A 22,023-nucleotide genomic window follows, 5' to 3' on the forward strand; every position below is an offset into this window, starting at 1 on the left:
TAATGATGTCTACTTGTTAAAATTCCATTCCCAGGGTGGCCATAGGTCCAGGGAGGCCCCCACTCCTGCTGAATGAACAAATCTCAAACTGCTTTCTACATATTTGAGCTCATAATAATGCTATCCTCAATCTGAACCAGAGAAGCTCTCCTCTTTTTTTAACAGTGGACAGTGGTCAATACAGAGATTCATAAATGGTCAGCGCCAAGAGTAAGTAATTGCTGAGTGCTCAGTCCTAAACAGAATACCCATTACACACAGACTTACACACACAAACACACGCACGCACATGCACACACTTAATCAAATGCATGCATTTTCAAAGAGCTTTTAAATATCAAAATATCACTTGAAATATTTTCCTACCTCAACGACATAAAATATATGAATGTGTATATACACATATATATTTTATTATCTTTTAAAGAATGTTTTAATTTGATTTTAATGTCTCTTTTTAGTTCTTTGAGTCTTGTGCAGAAGTTTTTGATCATATTCATGCCCAAAGTCTTCCCTGAGCAACTCCCAATTCCCTCCCCATCCTGTTTTCTGTCTTTTTTTTTTTAACCCATCAGGAACAATCTGTGATGCCCAAATATTCATGGATGCATGGTTTCCCAATGAAACATGCTCCACTCCCCGCGGCTACCCTTTTAGAGAAAACTGTACCTACTTCTCCCAGCAGCTAACAATCACAAGCTCCACAGCTGGGGGTGGGGTGGGGTTTGGGGTCCAATTCTCAGACTCACAGTGGCATTTGGTCTGGCTTGGGCTTGCACAGGTCTTATGAATGCCGTTACAACTGCTCTAAGTTCATCCGGACCTCTGCTCAGCTCTGTCCAGAAGATCGTTTCCCTGCAGTCATACCCTGCCTCTGGTTCTTACACCTTCTGCATCCTCTTCCACTACGATCCTTAGTAGTAGGTGGGTGTGGATATGCGTTCTCTTTAAGGCTGATTGATTATTCAACAGTCTCTGACTGTGTTAATCACTCTACTGCAAAGGGAAGCGTGCGTGCACACATGCACATACACACAGAGCGTGAAAATGGAGTTACTCCATAAAATGGAAACACTGCCCCACTAAATACCAGAGGATAACAAATAAAATGATAATTAAGTCTCTATGGCTGAAGACATCACATATTTGAGTCGTAGAGTAAGAGAAATCAAGCTGATACTGGCCTGGAAGCATTGAGCCTGCTGTCTAGCTTTCAGTTAGAAGATGCCATGTGCACTATCAGAGGACAAAAGTAATCTTTAGCCATACCCAGCTAGGAAGCGTGAGCTACGTCAATGACTAGCCTGGCTAGTGGCATACACATCATGGGAGCAACCAATCACTTTCTGATTGGAGTCCTATCCCCAAGATGAAACCACACCTGGTACCATCGTCAGACCAAGAACCTAGACCTCGACAGTTCACAGGCCTTAGGGGAGAACCTACTACTATTACCCTGCCCAGTGGACACAAAAGTGAGCTGATTTCTGATGACTTATAGCTATACCTCTAGATGAACGCAATTCCCAACTTTTCTCAGAGAAGCTTCTATTTGCCATCAATGGTGATTAACACCGAGACTCTCAAACTTGCATTTTACGTGTCTTTTTCAGGAATTCATAATTTGAGTTGCAACTTTTTCCTTTCCTTTATTAAAAACAACAACAACAAAAAAAAAAACCATGTCTCACTATGGAACCCAAGCTGCTCTGGAGGCCATGGCATAGCCCAAGCTACATCCCAAGCATCACTAAGTGCTGGGATTATAGGACAGAATCATCATGCCCGGCTCTTTAATTGTCAACTATCTTAAAGTCTAAGGGACATGCTTACCCTAGTTCTCATTTATCTATCCACATACTTATAAATTATTTTTAATTTTTAATATGTATGTGTGCCTGTCTCTGTGTGTGCATGTCACGTGTGTGGGAGTAACATATTTATTTTTTTACTTTGAATTATGTGTATGTGTGTCTGCCTCTTCGTGTTCGCCATGCATGTACGAGTGACAGAAGAGAGTGTAGAGTCATGGAACTGGAGTTACAGGCAATTGTGACTTCTCACATGGGTGCCGGGAACTGAACTCAGGTACTCGAGAAGAGCAGTAAGTGCACGTAACCACTGACTCCTTTTCCCCTTATCTTCACAAGACATTCTCTAAAACAGCATAGTGACATTTTACAGTAAAAACCTCACACATTTTCCTATAGTGGAGAACACTGATCAAACTGAGTGAAATAATGGAATTTGTTGTTTCACCAACCTCCTGGAAGTTCATATACTGGGCTTTAGAACAAACATTCTAGACGATATCTAGAGTTTACGGGGTCCGCATCCAAGAATTTAAAAAGATTCTTATTCATCAAAAAATGAAATAAAATTTTGCCAGTGATGATGTATGTTCCTAATGTGAAGGTAGCTCGGCGGTAGATTGCTCATAGTCGTGAGTGCAAATCCTTGTGTTCTGCAAAAGTAAATTCCCATTCATGCTCACAAAATATGACCAACCTGCTAAGTATTCTGTCGTGAATATTGAGTAGGTTATATACAAAGGACAAAACTAAAATCGTGTTTATAGAATGACAGCTGTTTTTCTCCTAAATCAAGGCTTCTAAAACCCTTTCTACTCTGATCTTTTTTGACAGCGGAAATTTTACAAAAATCTTATATATGTGGATAGGTAAAACAGATATTCTAATAAAACATTCACTAGTAATGAGTCCCAAAGAAATGTATTTAGTTATTTACAGTATTTACTTTATTTACACAAAGTAGATGTTTTGAGAGAAGGTCTGTTGTATTCCAGGCTGGCCTCTCATACTTGCTATGTAGTCTGTCTGGATTTGAACTCCTGATCTGTCCTCCTGATGGATCTCCCAAGTGCAAGAATTATAGCCATTCTCTATCACACCTACCTTTAAAAATTTTATTTTAAAACAAGTTAAGTCAGGAACCCAAACAAATCTTCCCATTTTATATGTATGGGGGTGCTTGCCTGTATATATGTCTATGCACCACATGCAAGAAGAGCCTGCAGGGGCCAGAACAGGGCACTGAATCCCCTGGAACTGGAGTGGCAGACAGTTGTGAGCTGCCATGGAGGTGCTGAGACTCAAACTTGGGTCCTCTGGAAAGTGCTCCTAACTGCTGGGTCTCTCCAACACTTTTAAAAATCAAACATCCTAACACAACATACTCCAAAAACAAACTAAATACAAACTTACATGCCAAGGAAAGTAGGGAAACATTTCGAGCCTTTGCTTTCTGTAATCAAATCAACATGTTTTTTAGAAGACTTTGCAGGTACAGTAAAAACACTATACTTCAGAACACACAGTAGCCTGGAACTTGAGCCAGAATGTTTCAGGAAGCTTCCAAGCACTACACGCTGTGATGGCATGCACACATCAGGGTGGTTGCTGTGTGCACAGAAACAACCCTGCAGCGAAGGGAGCTGCAACGCAGGCAAACCCCTGCCTGAAGGAACATCACAGGTTCAATCCTGCGTTCATCGGGGAAAGTGCACATTCAGACACCTCTGACGGCTACCACATTGCTCTTGACTTGCACATTCCGTGATGTGTTTAAGACACCAGGTAAAGATTACCACACACTGGGCTGTTCAGAACAGTGCAGTCTAACCATGTGTCACAATGCACGCCAAGGGAGATGGAGTAGAGTAGGGATTAATTTACAGTCCTCTGTGTGTGCACACATGTGTGCACCTGTGTGTAGTGGCGAGGGAAGAACAAGAAACAGATCAGGAGGAGGAAGTCTTACATGTTTCCTTTTTTTTATTTGATGCAGTATACAAAGCGAAACAATAAAATTAGTTAATCTATAAAACACTGTAACTAAAGCTATCAGAGATTGACAAATAAATATGAATAGGAATAAAAGGAATTCGCAAACAATCTTGGGCTTTGTTTTTGTCTTTGATCCCATTTTTACCCACTGTATCTCGATACACTGGATTCTATATGAAGTCTGTCTGAAGAGAATTTGTATCGCCGTGATAACAGAACCAAAGTGTACTTTTAAAACCAAGAATGCTTCAGGCAGAAATGTTAGACGCATTTGTCAGCCGTTGTAATCACTTTCAACCCAGCGGATAGTCTTCAACAATCTGATTTCCAGTTGGAACTGCACAGCTCATCAAATCATAATTAAGCTAATGAGAGTGTTACGTATTCGTGGGTTTTGTCAGCTGAAGATTTGTCATTCTGGAGTAATGAGCTTTTATACATTTCATCCTTGAGATCCTTAATATTCTGATTGTCGGTGAAGGGGCATTGGCTTCTGTCCTTTAATCAATTATGAAAACATTCCAAGATGAGCTATGTCAACTTTCAGATTTCTCACTAATATTGCTAATGGGACTGTACTTTGCTCAGACTCTTCAGTTTGTACGTCCCAGGTTGTTAATAATTTTTTTCTTTTCACACTACTGAGGACTATGTCTTCAGTTCTGTGCACACCAAGCAAGCACCATATTTCCTTTTTTTTCCTCTTTTCACATTTTTTTGAGATAAGGTCTAAGTTACTCAGGTTGGTTTTGAACTCACTCTGTAGCCAAATGAGGCCTCAAACTTGTGATCCTCCAGCATCAACATCCCAAATAATTTTATATACATACATATAAGCAATATGTACTTTTAGGCTTAATGTTGATGTTCAACAAAACAGCACTTATTTTCAGGCACGGTGCCTTCATTTCCATTCTATTTTTCTCTGTGTGTATGGTGATATAGGATTCCTCTCTGTATGCGGTGAATATGCTTTATTATCATTGGTTGTTAAAGAAGCTGTTTTGACTCATGGCTTAGTAAAGCCAGGCAGGAAATCTGAACAGAGATACAGAAAATAGGTGGAGTCAAAGAGACGCCATGTAGCTGCCGAAAGAGAAAGATGCCTGCAGGATCCTTACCAGTACGCCACAGCTGGGAATGAACAAGCAGTCTCTGCCTACATGTATGGTGTATGTGCATGTAAATATAGATACACATATAATGTGTGCATGGACACGTGCATATGGAGGCCAGAAGTCAACATTGGCTTTTGTTCCCCAGCTACCCACCTGGTTTTTTGAGGCAGGACCTCTCATTTGAACTAGGCCTGCCTCACAATTAAGTTAGACTGTCTGGCCAGTAACACCTGCCCCCCCCCCGCCCCCGGATCCTCCTGTCTCTACCTCTCAGTGCTGAATTAGAAACATGCACCCTTACATCTGGTGTCTTTAGTGTGAGGTTCTGAGGATTAAACACGGGTCCTCATGTACCATACTGACTATTTTACTTAGGGTTTCTATTGCTGTGAAGAGATACCATGGCCACAGTAACTCTTATAAAGGTAAACATTTAATTGGGGTGGCTCACTTATAGTTCAGCGGTTTAATCCACTATCATCATGGCAGGAAGCAAGGCAGCACACAGGCAGACATGGGCTAGAGAAGGAGCTGAGACTTCTTACCTCTTGACTCACAGGCAACAGAAAATGGTCTGAGGCACAGGGAATGCCTTGAGCATACAGCAGATCTCAGAACCCACCTCCACAGTGACACACTTCCTCCAGTGAGACTGTACCTACTCCAACAAGGCCACACCTCCTAATGGCCCCCATTCCCTTTGAGGACCATTTTCTTTCAAACCACCACACTGCCTGAGCCATCTCTCCAGCCCAGAATTTTAATTTTTGCCCTGAGTAATAATCAAAGTAACACAAAGTTCAAAAAAAAATTACAAGAGGAGGTAAGTGATCTCTCTCACTCATGACCTTGCTTAGTGACACTGTTTGGTGGCAGAAGGGATTTGAGTAGGATAGGGAACCGTGTCAGGAATGGAGCCACGCAGAGGATATGGTCTACTTGACTGGTTCTTAGAGCTGGTTTCTACCTCTTAGTGTCCCTCTCCCAAAGGACAGTGACCCGGTGCTCACTTGTATTCAAAATGTCATTGCTAAACAAGCACTAACACCATGATGAGAGGACGCTCAAACGGGGCTAAGCACTAAACGCACGGTGTTATGAGGACTCACTGGAGACAAAGGTCATAACTGAAACCACGTCACTCTGCTAGGATGACACTGGTCTCTTGTTTTGTTGCCGCTGTTGTAGCCTCTCATTCTTGCATGCCGCCATCATCAGATTTTGTGAACATAGCAGTGGTGGCACCGAGGGAAACAAACACCAGGACCAGAGCACAGAGGGCAAAGATCCTAAAGCATCTGAATGGCTCTTGATTTTCTCAACAGGAATATCAGCTATACTTAGATTTCCTGGGGAAAAATCCCAATTTACTGATCATGGAAGCCATTAGCTTCTGAAAGCAGGAACTGGATGTGATGATTACCCAAGACACAGAGCCACACAAACAGATCGGATTCGTCTGTAAGACAATATAATTTGCATTTGGAAGTGATCTGATGTAATGATTTAGAAAGTCTATCAGAATCAGACAACGCCATGGGATCCTCATGTAGATAGAAGCCCAGGCTAAATGTGATTTATTTTTAAAGAGATAACTAGACCACTCTTTTGGAGTTTAAGTTCTGGTTCAACTATTTCCAAATGCAGTTAGGATACCTATCTTGTATTTATATATGATCATATGTAGAAATGAAAGGTACCTATGTTTATAAACCAGTCCTCTGATTTGACGTAATCATTTCCAATTTATTCAGCTAATAAACATGTGCTTCATGGGTCGAGCACTGTTCCACACATTTGGATGTAGAGACAAAACAGTTCTCTTTCCCATATTCCCATGGGCAGGGTAATGGCTAATCTTGGTTATAACTTGGGCACTCCTGGGAGGAGAAAATCTCAATTGAAGAATCATCCCGTCCTGTTGGCTTGTGGGCATGTCTGTGACACATTTTCTTGATTGCTAATTGATGTAGGAGGGCCCAGTCCACTGTGGACAGAACCATTCCTAGGCAGGTGGGCCTGGGTAGTATAAGGAAGTAACTGAAAAGCCAGTGAGCCCTTTCTCCCATGGTTCCTGCCCTGACTTCCTCCAGTGATAGATTGTAACCTGGAAGGGGACGACATAATTTCTTTCTTCCCCATCTTGTTTTTGGTCAGTGTTTTATGACGGCATCATAAAGCAAACTAGAACAGACAAGTCGTTGCCAGCCAGTTTTTGAATCCCTGCCTCCTAGGAAATCTTATTTTTACGACATCTCACACCTTTAGACATCAGTGTTCCTGTGTCTCATCTGCCAGCCAACTTACCACGGCAATTCCATATTTGAACCAGCTCTTCCATCCAACTTTACCTCCCCTGGTTTTACCCCACTCTCAGCCACCCTACAGCCTGTGTTCTAAGCTCTGAAACCTCCATTCCCTCAACTATTACTCCTGGGCGCAATCTCTCCTCCACCCTCTGCATGGGGTGGAGATTGGATTATTCTAAGGGTAGGTGTGCTATTAGACTTACTGGCAAACATGGAACTTTTCCAGCCTCTCAGCTATAAACACGCCTTGTAAGTCACTGCTCTGAGGTCCTGGGCATGAGGCTCTGCAAACAGCATCTCTGCCCTGCCACCTGCTTTCCCTTTCTACCCATAGGAGCCTGGGAGAGGCAGGGCAGCAACAGGAAGGGCTAGTGTCCGCCATGCTACTGTTGCCAACGTCCAAACAGTGTGGCTTCTCATTCAGGCCGAGGCAGATGGCTCCATTTTCTAACTTCTTCCTCTGGTACTGTCAGAATAATCAGGACAGCGCCCTCTCCTCTGGGTCTAACGCTGTGGGATTCCTGTGTTCACAAAGGTCTTTTAGGAGAACTACACTCTCTCTTATGACTTTAGCTCACAAGAGTTGGCCTTCAGGTCTGTATTTCTGTCAGTAACTCTCTCCAATTTTACGGCTGCTGTCAACACCCAATAGTCACTTTAAACCCACATGACACTGACCCAGACTCCTTGAGTTCATCCTCCTCATTCATCTATTGGTCATTTCCACGTCCAGGCCATATGTCATATGATTGGCATATTACCTGCATATGTGTCTGTGTGACTTTGTCAGATCCCCTAGAACTGGAGTTACAGGTGTGAGCTGCCATGTGGGTACTGGAGACTGAACCTGGGTCCTCTGGAAGAGAAGTCAGTGCTCTTAATCACTAAGTCATCTCTCCAAGCCCCACACTGTGAACTCAACAAAGATTTTGTGGTGAACTTCAGGGCTTATTTCTATAGGGGCAAACAAAATTGTGCTTTTAACATTAGTAACTCTACCACATGGACTATTCAAATCAATAATCAAAAATTAAAATTCAAAAATTAAACAACCCCAAAAATCCACACTGGTATGTATATTGATTTGGATATATTCTGGGGATAAAAGTCACATAAAGTCATGAAGTATATAATTCTACTAATATAACCTTCTTGAAACAATAAAAGGTTTTAAATGAAGATAGATTAGTAGTTGCTGGAGTTGAGAGGTGGGTGAAGAAGGCAGAAGGGAAGTAGCTGTGTTTATAAATGAGCAACAAGAAGCCTTGTAGTGGGTCCTTGGGGTGACTCAACTGTTGAGCAACTTGACCATATCAGTAGCAGCATCCTGGTTTTGATACCGTCTAGACTTTGTCTGTTTTTCAACATGGATGTGTGTATGTGGGTGTGGCAGTTAAAGGTATGAAGGACCCCTTTGTACTTTTCTTCCAATGATCTCAATGCCTCCCCTCCAGAAAGAGTGCAGGCCTCACACCTTCAAACGCAGTCTTTTTTATTTGAGAAGGTCACTCTGAAGGCAGTGCCTTTTGGGAAAGACATCTCTCATCATGTACATCAACCATTACTCTCAGCAAAGTACAAAAATACACACATCAGTGACTTCCTTACAATAAATACATAGTCATGCATCCCACGATAGAAGGCACCGAAACTGGTCACTTAGTAGTCATAAAAATTATTAGCTACATTAACAAAGCCACCCGAATTATCTGTACAAGGAAATGTAACAATATATTCCAAAGGTGAAAACACATTAAAACATCTTTAAAATAGTATGCAATAAATATCTCAATTGTCATATAGATTTTAAAAATTATGCCATTGTAAACAGCATGTAAACAAACAAAAGTCACGTCTTATCATTATTAAAAGTAATTAGAGCCAAAGTTATAACCTCTGCTCTGTCAGGTATATCTCAATGGCAAGAGTGCTAAGCAGGTAAAAGTTTCACTCTTTTCTGGAGCAAACAGAGCCCACTGTGTAAGAAATAGGCAGACTTTATCTGCGTCTTTCAGATACAAGTATTTAGTTTCAAAACAGACTACCAAAATGTAGTAAATTCTTAGCTATAAATATGGCAAGGCCAAATTAAAACTACTTTGCAATAGAAGGAGGAGAAGCAGCTGTGCTGTTTGGCTTTCACTGTGATGGTAACAAGGGGAAAACATGTTCTGATTATCCTTATTGGAAGTGAAATGATTGTGCTGGGTACAAGGCCACAGTGCCCAGCCTTCCTTGCCCCCTCCTTTTGTGGAGCGTTTACAAAGTTGAACTAAGCAAAAAAATTATCAAGTTGAGGCTTTTCTTTTGCTAAGGGACATAGAAATGGTTGATATTTTATATGACAGAAAATCATGACTTCAATATATACTTATTGAAATGTGAAAATACAAACCAGCAAAGACACCCCCCCCGAAATCTCACTGATAGGAAAGATAAAGACAATTTATTTCTTCATTCTACTAAAGGAAACTTATAGCCTATCCATCAGTAAATATTTAGAAGACAATGCCATAACACAAACACCTGCTGTGTTTCATCCACATATCGGAACCTTGGGACATACAAATACCAGGATACTACTATATGCTGAAGTACATATGCTACCTGTTAAATGCTATTGCTTCTTGCTCTTCCTATCTAAGGTGCTAACACCAACCTGTAGCTTCAAACAAAGCTTTCTCATCTCCTAGGAAGCATGACTGTGAGACCTCCATCTTAGCCTGTGGGTTTACAAATGTCACCACCTCATGTATTTTGCTATAAATGTCATGGATTTCTGCCTTCCTAGAAGAAAGCCTAGATTTACCCTGGTTCTATACAGCAGACACTGGGGCTCAGCACAGGCCCTGTAGGAGCAGAAGCAGCGAAGTAGGGTTAATGAAGCACACCTTTGATCAGTGATGGCAGGAACTACACCCAACATGAAAATCTAGCGATTGTGGAAAGAAAAATGGGATTGCTTCTTGATGGTGTAGATTTGGTTAATTCTGGAGGACGGTGGGGTGAGACTGAAATAGCCTGAGAAAATTTTTAAGAAATCCGACTCATTTCTTTAAACAGACTTCAGGAAGAGCACCTTGAGAACAAATTTAAACTCTACCAGACAGAGGTCACGTCTTAGTTTTCCACCGTTAGGATCTAAGTGAGTGCCAAGGTAGAGCAGGTAGGGAAAGTTTACCAGTGACTAGAAGAGAGAGCTCCACTTTTATTGTGTGCACCAGTGTCCATTCAAGCAATTTAACTTAAAGAGTGCTGTGCCAACTTGTCATTACCTAAGGACATGGAAGATTGGCTTCAGCCAATCATAGGGAAAACAGGCCCATGGGTAACAGCAAATATTTTAGTCTCCAAGCTTTCTAAGGGCAGTGACAACCACAGAGCTTCCTACATTTGTCATACAATAATGATTAAGAGTAAATGGCCTGAAATCATATGATTTTCACCTATGCCTTCTTGAGTGGATGCTGTTTTAAAAATTTCACTTTTACTATTGTTTTTATTCTTTTCCAAGTCTCATAATCAATATGTATTTGTCTATGAAGATTCTAAGTATTGAGTCTACAGAATAGAAAGACAGTCTGTAGGGCAAGTGTATGAACTCAAGCGAACTTTTGGCAGTGATGCCGAAATTTATGTTCCACTTTCAGAAACAAGGATTCGGATCTGGTAAACACTTCTGACGTAAAGACACGAAATTAACAAATGATGATCCTTGACAAAACAATGACTTATGCCTGCTGACGCTCTGTCTGCTCAGAGGGCATGTGTCCTCGCAAACACAAGACTTTCAAGGAGTTCTGAGTTTTTATTTGTGACTGTATAAAAAAACAATTAAAAAACATTAGCCAAAACGTCTTATTATGTACTAGTTAGACTCTGGGACTACAAAAATAGAGGAATTCAGTGGGAGAGGTGTGTCTGGCGCTCTCTCTCTTTCTCTCTCTCTCTCTCTCTCTCTCTCTCTCTGTGTGTGTGTGTGTGTGTGTGTGTGTGTGTGTGTGTGTGTGTGTGTGTGTGACTGAATATGACAGTAACAGAAAAACATTGACTATACATGAAGCATGGATGACATACTGGCCCGAAAGTCAAGCTATCACTGAGGCGGATTAACCAAAACTAACTAACAAAACTCTGCTGGAGGGGTCGGGGCAAAGCAGCGGTGGGAGGCTACCCAACAGTGCTTCTCAGATCACTGGATCTGCAGTGCTCCTTGGATGAGCTGACCGGTGGCGTGCCGCTATGCCAAGGCACCGAACCCACACACTGGAGCTGTTGTACATCCCTGCGCTAGGAAGGTTAACGTAGGGTGGAGGACGCCTACAGGTGGCCGGACAGGCAGCACTGGAGTCACCCACCAGCCCCTTCCCCCTGTGCAGTCGTTCTTGAGGCAAAGTCCTAGAGTCTCTAATCCACGCTGCTAAGGGACAGAAAAGCCTACTTGAGGACTTTTTAGCCAAGAGAAGACAGAGCAGATTTGTGTCTCTGTAATCTGGGGAGAAAGAACGCAAGTAGGGAATTGGGTTGCTGAAGAATCAGCAAAAGGACAGGAAAGAAAAACGGTGAAAGCAGAGGCAAGGCAGTGGAATTATTATTACTTTAGTGCAACTGAGGAGACAGAACTCAAGATGCCATGTAAATTTGTGGGATGGTAAAAAAAAAAAAACAAGAACAAAGAAATATATGGCTGCAATAAATACCAAAAACAACCCATAAAATAATTCACTTGCATAATCCAAAGCCTCCATTAGGATGAAGCATTTGTTTTGTTTCAGATTTTGTTACAAAATTCTTGTCAGAAACACACAATTTGCATAACATTGTCATAAACACAGTATCATCCTTCTGAAGGCTTTTCAAGTTGAGGGAACAAAAGAACAGTGGGCTGTGAGACCTTGCTCGTCTGCACATCAGAACACTGGGGCCACTCAGCTGACATCCAGGGCAGGTGCTGAGGCTGCCCTGAATGTCAGTTACAGCAAGGACATCTCTATGACAGGTCTCTACAGCAGGTCACCGTGGGAAACAAATTCCCAGCCAAATCATTTCTCTCAGTCAGTGTACCAAATCAGTCTACAAGGATCATTTAGAGTGCTGGCACCGGGAAAGTCAAGTTGCCGTTACCGTGACAGAGAAATAACCACCACATGCTATAGGGAAGGTGTGGGACAGAACTACAAGTTAGAGGCTATCTGGAGCTACATAGTGAGTTTGAGGCCAGCCTGGGATATCTTAAAAATAAACTCAAACAAAAAGCAGGCAGGTGAATTCCAATTTAGTCTTTTTCCTGATGCCAAATAGTGTTCACCTTCCTGGAATCCCAGCACTGGGGGGTGGGGGTGGGGGGACTCTGAGTTAGCAAGCTATGCTATAATCACTGCCAGATTTGACAAAGAACTCTTCAGAGCAAAAATCAGCTAGTATGGCTTCTTCATCGACTGGATAAAATCAAAGGGAGAATCAGCTAGTGACACGATCAAATGTCATGTGAAAATGAGCTCAGCTTTCCGTCCCCCATCTCTAACTGCTGTCAGTCTGATGGCTAATGACTTTCTCCTGGATTCCCACAGTGGTAATGATGAGGTCAGCGGTCAGCATCTGCTTCTGTTTCGCTGAGGGATGGCTTTTGGAGGTGCACGGCACAACGGAATACTATTCCACGCCAGAGAATATAGTGGTGAGGCCATGCTCTATAGCAAAGATGCCACTCTGGAGGGAGCTTAAATATCAAGAAAGTAATATTTCAGGGGAAGGCTGGCAAAGAATCCTGTTGCTTCACTTCTAAGTGACTGCTTTCATGAGGTGCCTCTTCCTCGGGGTAATTACTCTAAGAAAGTCTTATGAAAGCCTTGCTGAAAACTACATTTATCTCAATAAAACAGCCATTTAACATGAACATAGAAAACCTGAGATGGCCTTAACTGAAGCGTTCAGGAGTGAGTTTCTAGACGAAATGAATAATATATAGATTAAAAGACCCATGACCTACTCCGGTTACTCATTCAGCCTCACCTGCATCTTGTTCTTTCTGCTCTTGGCCATGTTGGGACTGAACCCATTGAGGCTTCAACCGTGCAGAGCAAGCACTCTCCCACTGAGCCCCAGGCTCTTTACTTCCACTTCTAGACGGAATGTCAAGGGTTACTAGATTTCTTTCTCTGTTAGAGCTGGGATGCCCTTCTTTATAACTAAAACGACACCGGGAAAGAAATGGTAAATCAAGGTAGAACGCATGCTGATATCCGTCCTTTCTTAGAGTGGAAAAATGATTAATTACTTGTAACTGGCTGTGTTGGGCAACCCTTCAAACGGGGAACCCCAGACATCCAAATATATTGGTTGTAAGGACACAATGAGCCATGACAGGCTCTGAACTGAACGAACCTCTTCAGGTTCCAAGAGGTGAGTTCTCTGTAAATACTATAAATAAAAAACAGCAGATCTTAAGGAAAACGTATCAGAACTAACACATTTCAAGGCTCAGCTAACTCATGAAAATTTCTTTGGTCTTCAAGTTACAGGACTGAGTCACCTTTACCACGGCCTTCACAGGAACCGTCTGAGGCCCTGTGACTTCCTCGCTGCCTACTGCTGATCTGAGAAAGCACAGACATCTCCACCACGTGAAATAAACAACTGCAGGGGCTGTTCTAAACATCATAGGGATTAGGTCACCCAAACCGCCTCCTCCTCAACTGACCTAGGGTTTTGCAGTAAATGGGCTTCCTGGAGAGTTAACTATCTAACTTTTAGGAAGAACTTCAGCCCTGACCCATGGAGCTGGAGCTTTCTGAGGTGCAGCGCCCACCAGGTCTTATATTTCATGCGTGTTCTGTCCTTCCAAAATACAACATGAAAGATACATTCAAACTCTTTGTTCCTAGGCCAGGCCAAACTGCCCCAGGTTCCTGGATCAGCGACGCTTCTAACACAGTCTCATTTTTTCTATCCTCAATAAATGCATCTACAATAATATAACAGAAAGCTTTGTCATTAAAAGCAAACTAATTCTTAATTTCCTAGGAGGTTTAAATAACTCCCAACTCACCTGCTGTTCACATAGTAGAAACCAGTTGGGTTAAAGTGTTTTCTTAGCTTTACAAAGTTCAGTTGGAGTTTTGTTCCTTCCCTGACAACAATACTGGGCAACTGCCTTTTAAATGTTTGGGTTTTTAAATAGTTGAGTCAAGAATGTCTCCAAATGAAAATCAGGAAAAACTGAGTTTAACTTTCTGATTACTTGACAGAAGTAAGCAAACAGTGCCCACCATGGGTACCATTTGCAGTGTGGCCCACAATCACATAGAAACAGATGCCAAGCATAGACTTTGGAACCGAGGTTTAGACATTAGAGGTCTGAGATCTTTGGGAGGATTCAAGATTCAGTGCTTGTCGAAATTGGCCAGTGCAATCAAAAACAATGTCCCTGCCACAAAGCTAAAAATCCACAGAAGGAAAGAGTCACAGATTGAAGGCATAACATACATGGGGCAAAACATAGCAAAGCAGATCTCGGGACTACTTATTCATTCCCGTGCTCTCTCTACCTTGTGACTTTTTAGATATAAAAATCATTTTATAGAAAAAAGTTTCTATGACTGTTCAGTTAGTTACCTAAGACAGGAAAGAAAATAGAATTTTGTATTTTGGGTATTTTTTTTTCTGTTTTGTTTTTAGGAAGGAAAACACTGGGCATCTGTTTGACAGAAATGAGCATTTCAAGTATATAAGTCAACCATTAACAGAGCTATTACACTCCAGGCAACAGCAGTAAAACAAAAGGAGTTCAAATACGCATTCTGTATAAAGAGTATATTTCACAACAGAATAAATAAGGGCACTGATTTATACAACTGGTTCTAGGTAATACTGCCTTCAAGGGACGGTGCTGACGCCAGCACCGACTCACAGAGAGAAATTCAAAGGTACAGTTCTTTCTCCTAAAGCCACAAAATATACAAAGCTTTTATATCTGTTTGTTATTAAATATTTTATCTGCTAAAAAGCTTGCAAACTCAGATACATCTCGGCAAGTTTAAATAACCAGCATGAGAATCCTTTTGGTATAAAAAGGTAAGAAAAATTGTAATATGAAAATTAATAATACCAATAAAGGAGACAGCTGTTGTACAAATAGATTTAAACATACAAGTGACTTTTATCTCGTTGATAGAGAAAAGCCAATGTAATTTCCTTGAAGGCTTGAAAATAATTTTCATATTTACCAGCTCTAGATAAATATATTACTCCAATGTATTAGTCATCTTCGGTATACGATATATAACTCACAAAACTGGGTGTGCTATTCTACCCAAGTCTTCCGCATCACCAGGTAGCACTAACCAGCACTGTAAGCAGCCTTCGGCTGCACATGTGTTGAATACTCAGAATGTAGATATGGAAAGGGCTAAGCTGTGCGGAACAACAGTGCAATCAAATAGTAAGAGTCATAAACCACATTCGCTTTCCTTGTTTGCTTACATATTCAATTGCGTTTTCCTACTTTGAGAGCATCAGTTGAGTATGAAATGTCCTTATTTTAATGCATTTTATAAGTAACCCTGTGTTCTGCTGGCTAATTTACTCTTGAAATCTAGATAGTATGAAATACCCAGACTAGTCACAAAGTCTTACACAATGTGTAACTTGTAGCTGAAAGGAAATATTTTTACATGGATTTAAAAAAAAAGTTTAAAGCTGTGGCTCGCTTTTTATTTTCCAACTAAAACTTGGAAGTGCAAAAAAATTAAGAGTATATTAAATAATGTAAATACAATATCTTAAATTACACAAAAGGAAATAAGCTTTTCATCTATAATATATAATGTGGAGTCTATCTTAAGATGGTTATTGAGTTAATACAGTCTTAGCTACTCTGTTTAATTTCTTTACCTGAAAATAACAGAGACAAGTATAGAAAAAGGCAGGTACAGTCCAGCTGTCTTTAGCTCTCTGTTTTCTATATCAACAAACCTTTACATATTTTCTTCTAACATAAACATCTCTACACAAAACCTGGTAAAATAAAAATAATAAAGAAAAACAAGGCTTTGCTTATTATAAAACAACAATAACTATCACTCTCTAAGAGTTCTAGTTACATCTTTGTGAAGGGATCCTGTTGCTAAGGTACCAATAAGACAGAGATTGTGATACAAAAGTTAACTGAGGATACCACAGCAAAAACAAACTAGGGGATGGGTCACGACTCTTGGGGTGTGGCAGTGGCAGAAGGGGAGGCCCAACAGCCAAGTTGTGGAAGCCACTGAGGAGGGTTCATTTCTAATTCCTTTCTCCCCTCAATATCTGTACTGGGGAGAGGTGGGTGTTTGAAAACCTAACACCACAGAGAATGTGTCCACTGAGAACTCAGAGGTGAAAAAAGGAAATGATTTTACAGTCTAATCAAAACTGATACCCCCAAAGAATTCATCCTTGGAAAATGGAAGTTCACCATCTCAGTTGGAATTGTAAATGATTTACTCTGCACGGGCTATGCAGAGGGGCCACCTATACGTTTCAATTTGTAGCTTGTCAATTCATGTCAAAATAACCCATGGAGTCAAAAAGAGTAAGATCTTATATATCAAAGTAGTTAGGAAGCTATGTTTGGGTAATTTGTATCAAAATATAAAAATAATTAAGGGACAGATTCCTGACAATAGATCACTGGGAAAAGATTTCATTACAGAATTAAACAATTTGAGTTTGGAGGCCAAGAACACACTGTTTTTCAGGAACTATTTTTAAGGGATCAAGAACCATGTAAAATCCAGGAGTTGACATAAGACAAAGGGACCCAAATCTAGCAAAACAGGCCTGCTTTCAGAGTTTAAATGGCATTCACTTGTGATCATTTTGACTCTTTCTATTTTTTTTTTGTTCTTTTGCATACCCAGTGATTCATCTAATATGTGTGGGCTGCTTCGTGCCTTCAAGCATGAACTATATCAACAGGATAATCTCCTGATACAAGAAAATAAAAATGTACAAGTTGACGGAGACTGCCTAATCTTTATCTCAGTACATATTCTTCTGGAACGTTCAGTGTGAATTAAGTCATGAGCCACTGAGCCTATCACATGACTAACAAACTGAACAACTGTGGATGAATCGGCGGCAGCCGAAAGTCTCTAAGGGCTGGAGAAACAGGACTTAAAGGAAGATCTGGGTTCAGCAGATCTGGACTGGACCTGAGGTTCTCCATTCAAAAATTCTTTTATTTATTATTGTGTATGGATGGCATATGTGGGTGAGCATGCTATGGTGGGTGTACTGAGGCCAGAGGACAAGTCTCTAAGTCGTTTTCTTTTCCCACTTTTACGTGGCATCTGGTATCAACCTTGTCGCTAGACCTGCTGAACCATCTTGTCTGCTTCAGGATTCTGCAATTTTTGTAAGTTCCCAAATAACATGAATGCTGATGACCCATGGACCACATTTTGAGGAGCAGCGACCTAGTCCACCACTGTCAAATGGAGTATTTTTTGCAATGGTGGAAATGTTTTGCATCTGTGGTTACAGGGCTCTCAAAATGTGGGTGGTACAATTAATAAATGAAGTTTCTAGCAAGAATAAACAAATTTAATAGCCACAGGCATCCAGTGGCTGAAATGCCAGACAGCACAGATCTGAACACCCACAGCTTGTCTCTCCTCAACCATAGCAATGTTTCTAAATGACCTAACCCATCAATTCAGTTCAATTATCTAGCAAACTGCAAATTTATTTAATTGGCCCCAACATTTTGCTAAATGATCCATGACATTAAAAAAAAAAAGAAACCAGGGAGGTGAAAGGTTTCACTGGGTAATGGAGAAAGGGGAGCAGAAGGCAGTGAGAATTTGGGTGGACAGGGATGAGTCACCTGAGTCACCTGGAGTTTTACTTAAACCTGACTCTGTTCCGTTCCTTTGGGGTGAGGGTGGGGGGAGGGGGCAACAAATGAACCTTAAATAATTTGGAGAGAAGAACAAGCTACGGACAGGAGCACAGGTGAGCATCTAGTCTCTCTCTACTTCAAGAAGGATCAAAGACACAGTCCTCTACATTCCCAGATGTGACCGGATCTTAGCGAGAGGCAATCCCCACTGTCCTGTGTTTGAAACCCCACTTAGGATGAGATGGTTTCCTTAGGACACTAGCAGAGACGGGTGGGGTCTCTGAGAGCACACTGCTGGTGAACAGGCCTCGGCACTCACTGCAGTCCAGCCCTGATACCTGCGGACGTGGATTACAGAGGAAAAACGTTCACATGGGAACAAACCGCTTGTCCAAGTTGTCATATTAAAGGATTTCCATCATCCCAAAGCCATTCTACTTTAAGTCTCCATGAGCTGGGATGTTACAGAACACATAAAAGGTGTTGGCAGGAGCTGCAGAGATTATCAAACAAAAGAAAAGCCCATCACTGCCCGTCCCTAGGGAAGTAGTCAATAGAACATTGCTTTTTCTGTTGACAAAGATGTATTTGGGGGAAGGTGAAAACTCAGTAAGGATTCTTATAGTAATGCACTCTTTATGCTGGAGCCCCTGCCCCATCCCTAGCCCTTTCTCCTGAGCAATGATCTGGGGAGAGTTCTGTGAGTCTGACCTCCGATAATCTGGTTTCACAGGAAGTGCTGGTAGGGGTCTCACCAGGGGGTACCAAAGGGACTGCAAAGGGCACATTCAACTTTACCCGTGTACAAAACATTAAAATTACTAAGTGGCTGGCCTATTATCAGCTCAAAAGCCTTGATATGAATTATCTTTGGAAAATTTCCATTGTGCACAATTTAGGTAAAAAATATATCGTCAGGAACCCATTGAGATTGTCTGACGATTTTTTTGGTTTTGCCCTATTTAAGGTATCTAAATTTTGTTATTTTTTTTAACTAGTAAATACCCAAGTTAGAAATAAAAATGAAATGTCAGATATTGAGCAAAATTTGTCTAGAAAATATCAGGGGTACTGTATCTCAAGACACTATGTAAGTAAGTGTATATATCCAGGTAAAGGTATATGGGCATGTATGTGTACACATGAGTGGGCATGTTTATCTACTAGCACCTAGCAAATTACTTTATCAAAACAGTCTCCGCTGGACCAGCAACCTGTTTGCTTCTCTTATATATAGAACTTGCAAATAATCCAATTAATTTTTGGCATATAATGACCAGAAAACACTTATAAAGATTTTTTTAAACTTTTTTTTGACATATATACCTTTGGCTTTCAAATACTTGGTAATTTTACTGAGCAACATTGACATATAATGTTTTTTTTAAAGGAAAATAATATCTACCTGATAGACTATCAAAATGTGTGTGAGAAAATAATACAAAAAGCCCTTAAGTAACAAAATTAAAATCTTCCATTAAATTTCCTTATGTCAGTAATCGCTTCAGCTAGTCTGGACAACTCAGGGTGCAAATCTCAGCTGAGACCTTGGACAACTTCTCTATGCCAACAGTTTTACCAATTCAAACTTGGAAACTCAAAATGGTAATCAAACTGCAATGAAAAAAAAATGGGAACAAATCCTGAGGATCTGGGTTTGGAAAGTCGCAATTTAAGTTTTTGTTAGGCAAGAGAAATGTGTAAAGCTTATGAAAACGCCCAACAATTCTCTGAATGCACACACCTACGGTTTGGGAGAGGCAAATCAATTTGGTTTGCATAAGATGTACATCATTTGTTGATCACGGCACAGATGAACGTTCACAGAGTCTTAGGTGTGGGAATATTTTCTCCAAAGTCCACACTGAAGAAAAGTGCCCTTAACCATCCAAAAAGTGCTTGAGTAGTCAGGTGGTAATAAATTAAATTCCATTATAACAGACATTACAGCTACTGAAGTACTACGGTAATATACATGACATGCAAGAAAAAGAAAGACAACTCAGGCAGGCGCATCGTGCACTAAATTCGCGTCATTCATAGTATGTGATGGGTTGGTCTCACCATACTCTTTGACCAGTGGCTACTGGGAACTTAAGGTGAAAACACTCAAAATACAATTCCCCTCTTCATCTCCTAACCAGTGGTGTTTGGGTGGGAGCCGATGCCTTCACTGAGGAAGCCTGAGAAGTTTCAGCTGCGTACTATTGACACAGTTGCAGGTGCGCAGAAGAGCCTCCTGCCAGTCCTGCTCTAGGGAGAGTGGAGGATCGGCGAGCATGTAACTCCACCTTTCAGACAAGGCAACTGCCTCTAACCATTCCCCCGCTTCTCCCTACTGCAAGCATCTTCTAGCTTGTCAGCTTTGCACACTAAGAAAATGGCTTCGTGGAATGGGCTGGACTGTTTTCTTGTTTGTTTTTGGCACAAAAATGATTTTCTAATACCTCAAACTCAAACTTTCACCCACAGCAAAACTCCAATCCAGAGAGGTGCCTCGGTGGTGCGTATCTACCAGGAAATCACGAGAACAGCAGTGGTTTCCGAGAACTCTGTATTGAGTCCCCAGGACTTCTCTTCCAGGAAATAGCACCGGTGCAGCCACACCTCAGAGCAAGTTGGGAGGGTTCCTCTCGAGCTCCTTAATTCCCTGGAGAATTCGCTTCATGTGACCCACTTTCGGGATCCCCAGGTCCTAAAATAGAAAAGAAAAGGAAGAAAGAAAAAAAAAAACAAGAAAAACAGAAAGATAAAAGAAAGGGAGGGAGAAAGTAGACAGGTTTACCAATAAGGAAGACTGGAATTAAAATTCCCATTAGTAATTAGCATTTCCTCATCCATTTTCTTAACAGTTTTTAGTCAATGGTTCTGGGAGTGACAGCTGAAAGGCTAAGCTACTAAAGCAAAAATAGCCTGATACTGAGAAAGGGGCCAATCAATACAAAGATGCCATGTCTCATACAAAACCCTCTTAACTGTGGTACCATCGTGAATTATGTACACTAGGGAAACTGTTCAAGAGCCAAAGCTAGTATGGTCTCTTCCGCTTTTCTTTTTCTTCTGCGACCTGAGGCCAACGCTGGAGGAGGGCAGGTCTCTCCAGGCACACGCTTTCACCGTGTCCATGCACACACATTCTTTTTCCTCCTTTTCCTTCTGGAGAAGAGCTCTGTTTCCTTGCCCAGCCTACTCTTGAATTCAGCAATTCTCCTGCCTCAGCTTCCCCACCTTGGAATTATGTGCCGCCACGCCCAGCTTTTGTGTGTTATTTAGTCTTGTGCTCTATTACACTGAACAACTGGGCCTGCCAAGCACAGAGGCACAGGCCTGAAGGCCTGGGATTTATGGGACAGAAGTCAGTGGATATGGATCTCAAGGTCATCCTTAGCTATAGAGCAAGGGAGAGCAATGTGGGCTACCTGAGACCCGGGCTTTGGGGAGAAAACAGTGTGAGACTTAATCCTAGAGGAAGACATCAGTGCCTCTACTTAAAACGCAAACCATAAATTTATCTGTAGTGGCATCAGGAGTCCTGATTTGACTGAAGGGTCTGATTACATATTCTTTATTTGTATGTGGGGGGTGCGCACATGCGTGCATGTACATACTACAGTGACCATGTAGAGGCCAACTTTGGGTCGGTTCTCTCCTTCCACTATTCTGAGGTAAGGTCAGTACTTTTCAGTGCATGCCAGGTTAGCCGGCCCTGGCACCTCTAAGTGATTCTCCTGTTTTCTCTCTCCCATCTTTCCTGAACATCCCCCACCCCAATAACAACAACAACAATAACACAAAGTTAACATGAGATGACTTGTTCACAAAACGGAAATGTTCTAAGAAAGTTCACTTAGCTCTATCTCTAATTTAAGGGCTGAATTGATTTTTAAACTTACAAATGAGGCAGATAA

The 22,023-nt window shown here is 41.4% G+C and overlaps 1 protein-coding gene across 6 annotated transcripts in view; it reads right to left on the bottom strand.

Moving 5' to 3' along the window:
* Window positions 1-8,708: 8,708 nt before the first annotated feature.
* Dgkh (diacylglycerol kinase eta) overlaps window positions 8,709-22,023 on the bottom strand; it is a 168,271-nt gene continuing 154,956 nt past the window's right edge. For all 6 annotated transcript variants that reach the window (XM_085698297.2, XM_085698299.2, XM_085698298.2 and 3 more), the window contains one exon: window positions 8,709-20,810. In XM_085698297.2, coding sequence (XP_085554423.2) covers window positions 20,724-20,810 — 87 coding nt within the window. In that variant the 3' untranslated portion in view covers window positions 8,709-20,723. The remainder of the gene's footprint in view (window positions 20,811-22,023) is intronic.

This window comes from Myodes glareolus, chromosome 12, assembly GCF_982192425.1.
Source record: "Myodes glareolus chromosome 12, mMyoGla1.1, whole genome shotgun sequence".
In the NCBI taxonomy this organism is placed as follows: Eukaryota; Metazoa; Chordata; class Mammalia; order Rodentia; family Cricetidae; genus Myodes; species Myodes glareolus.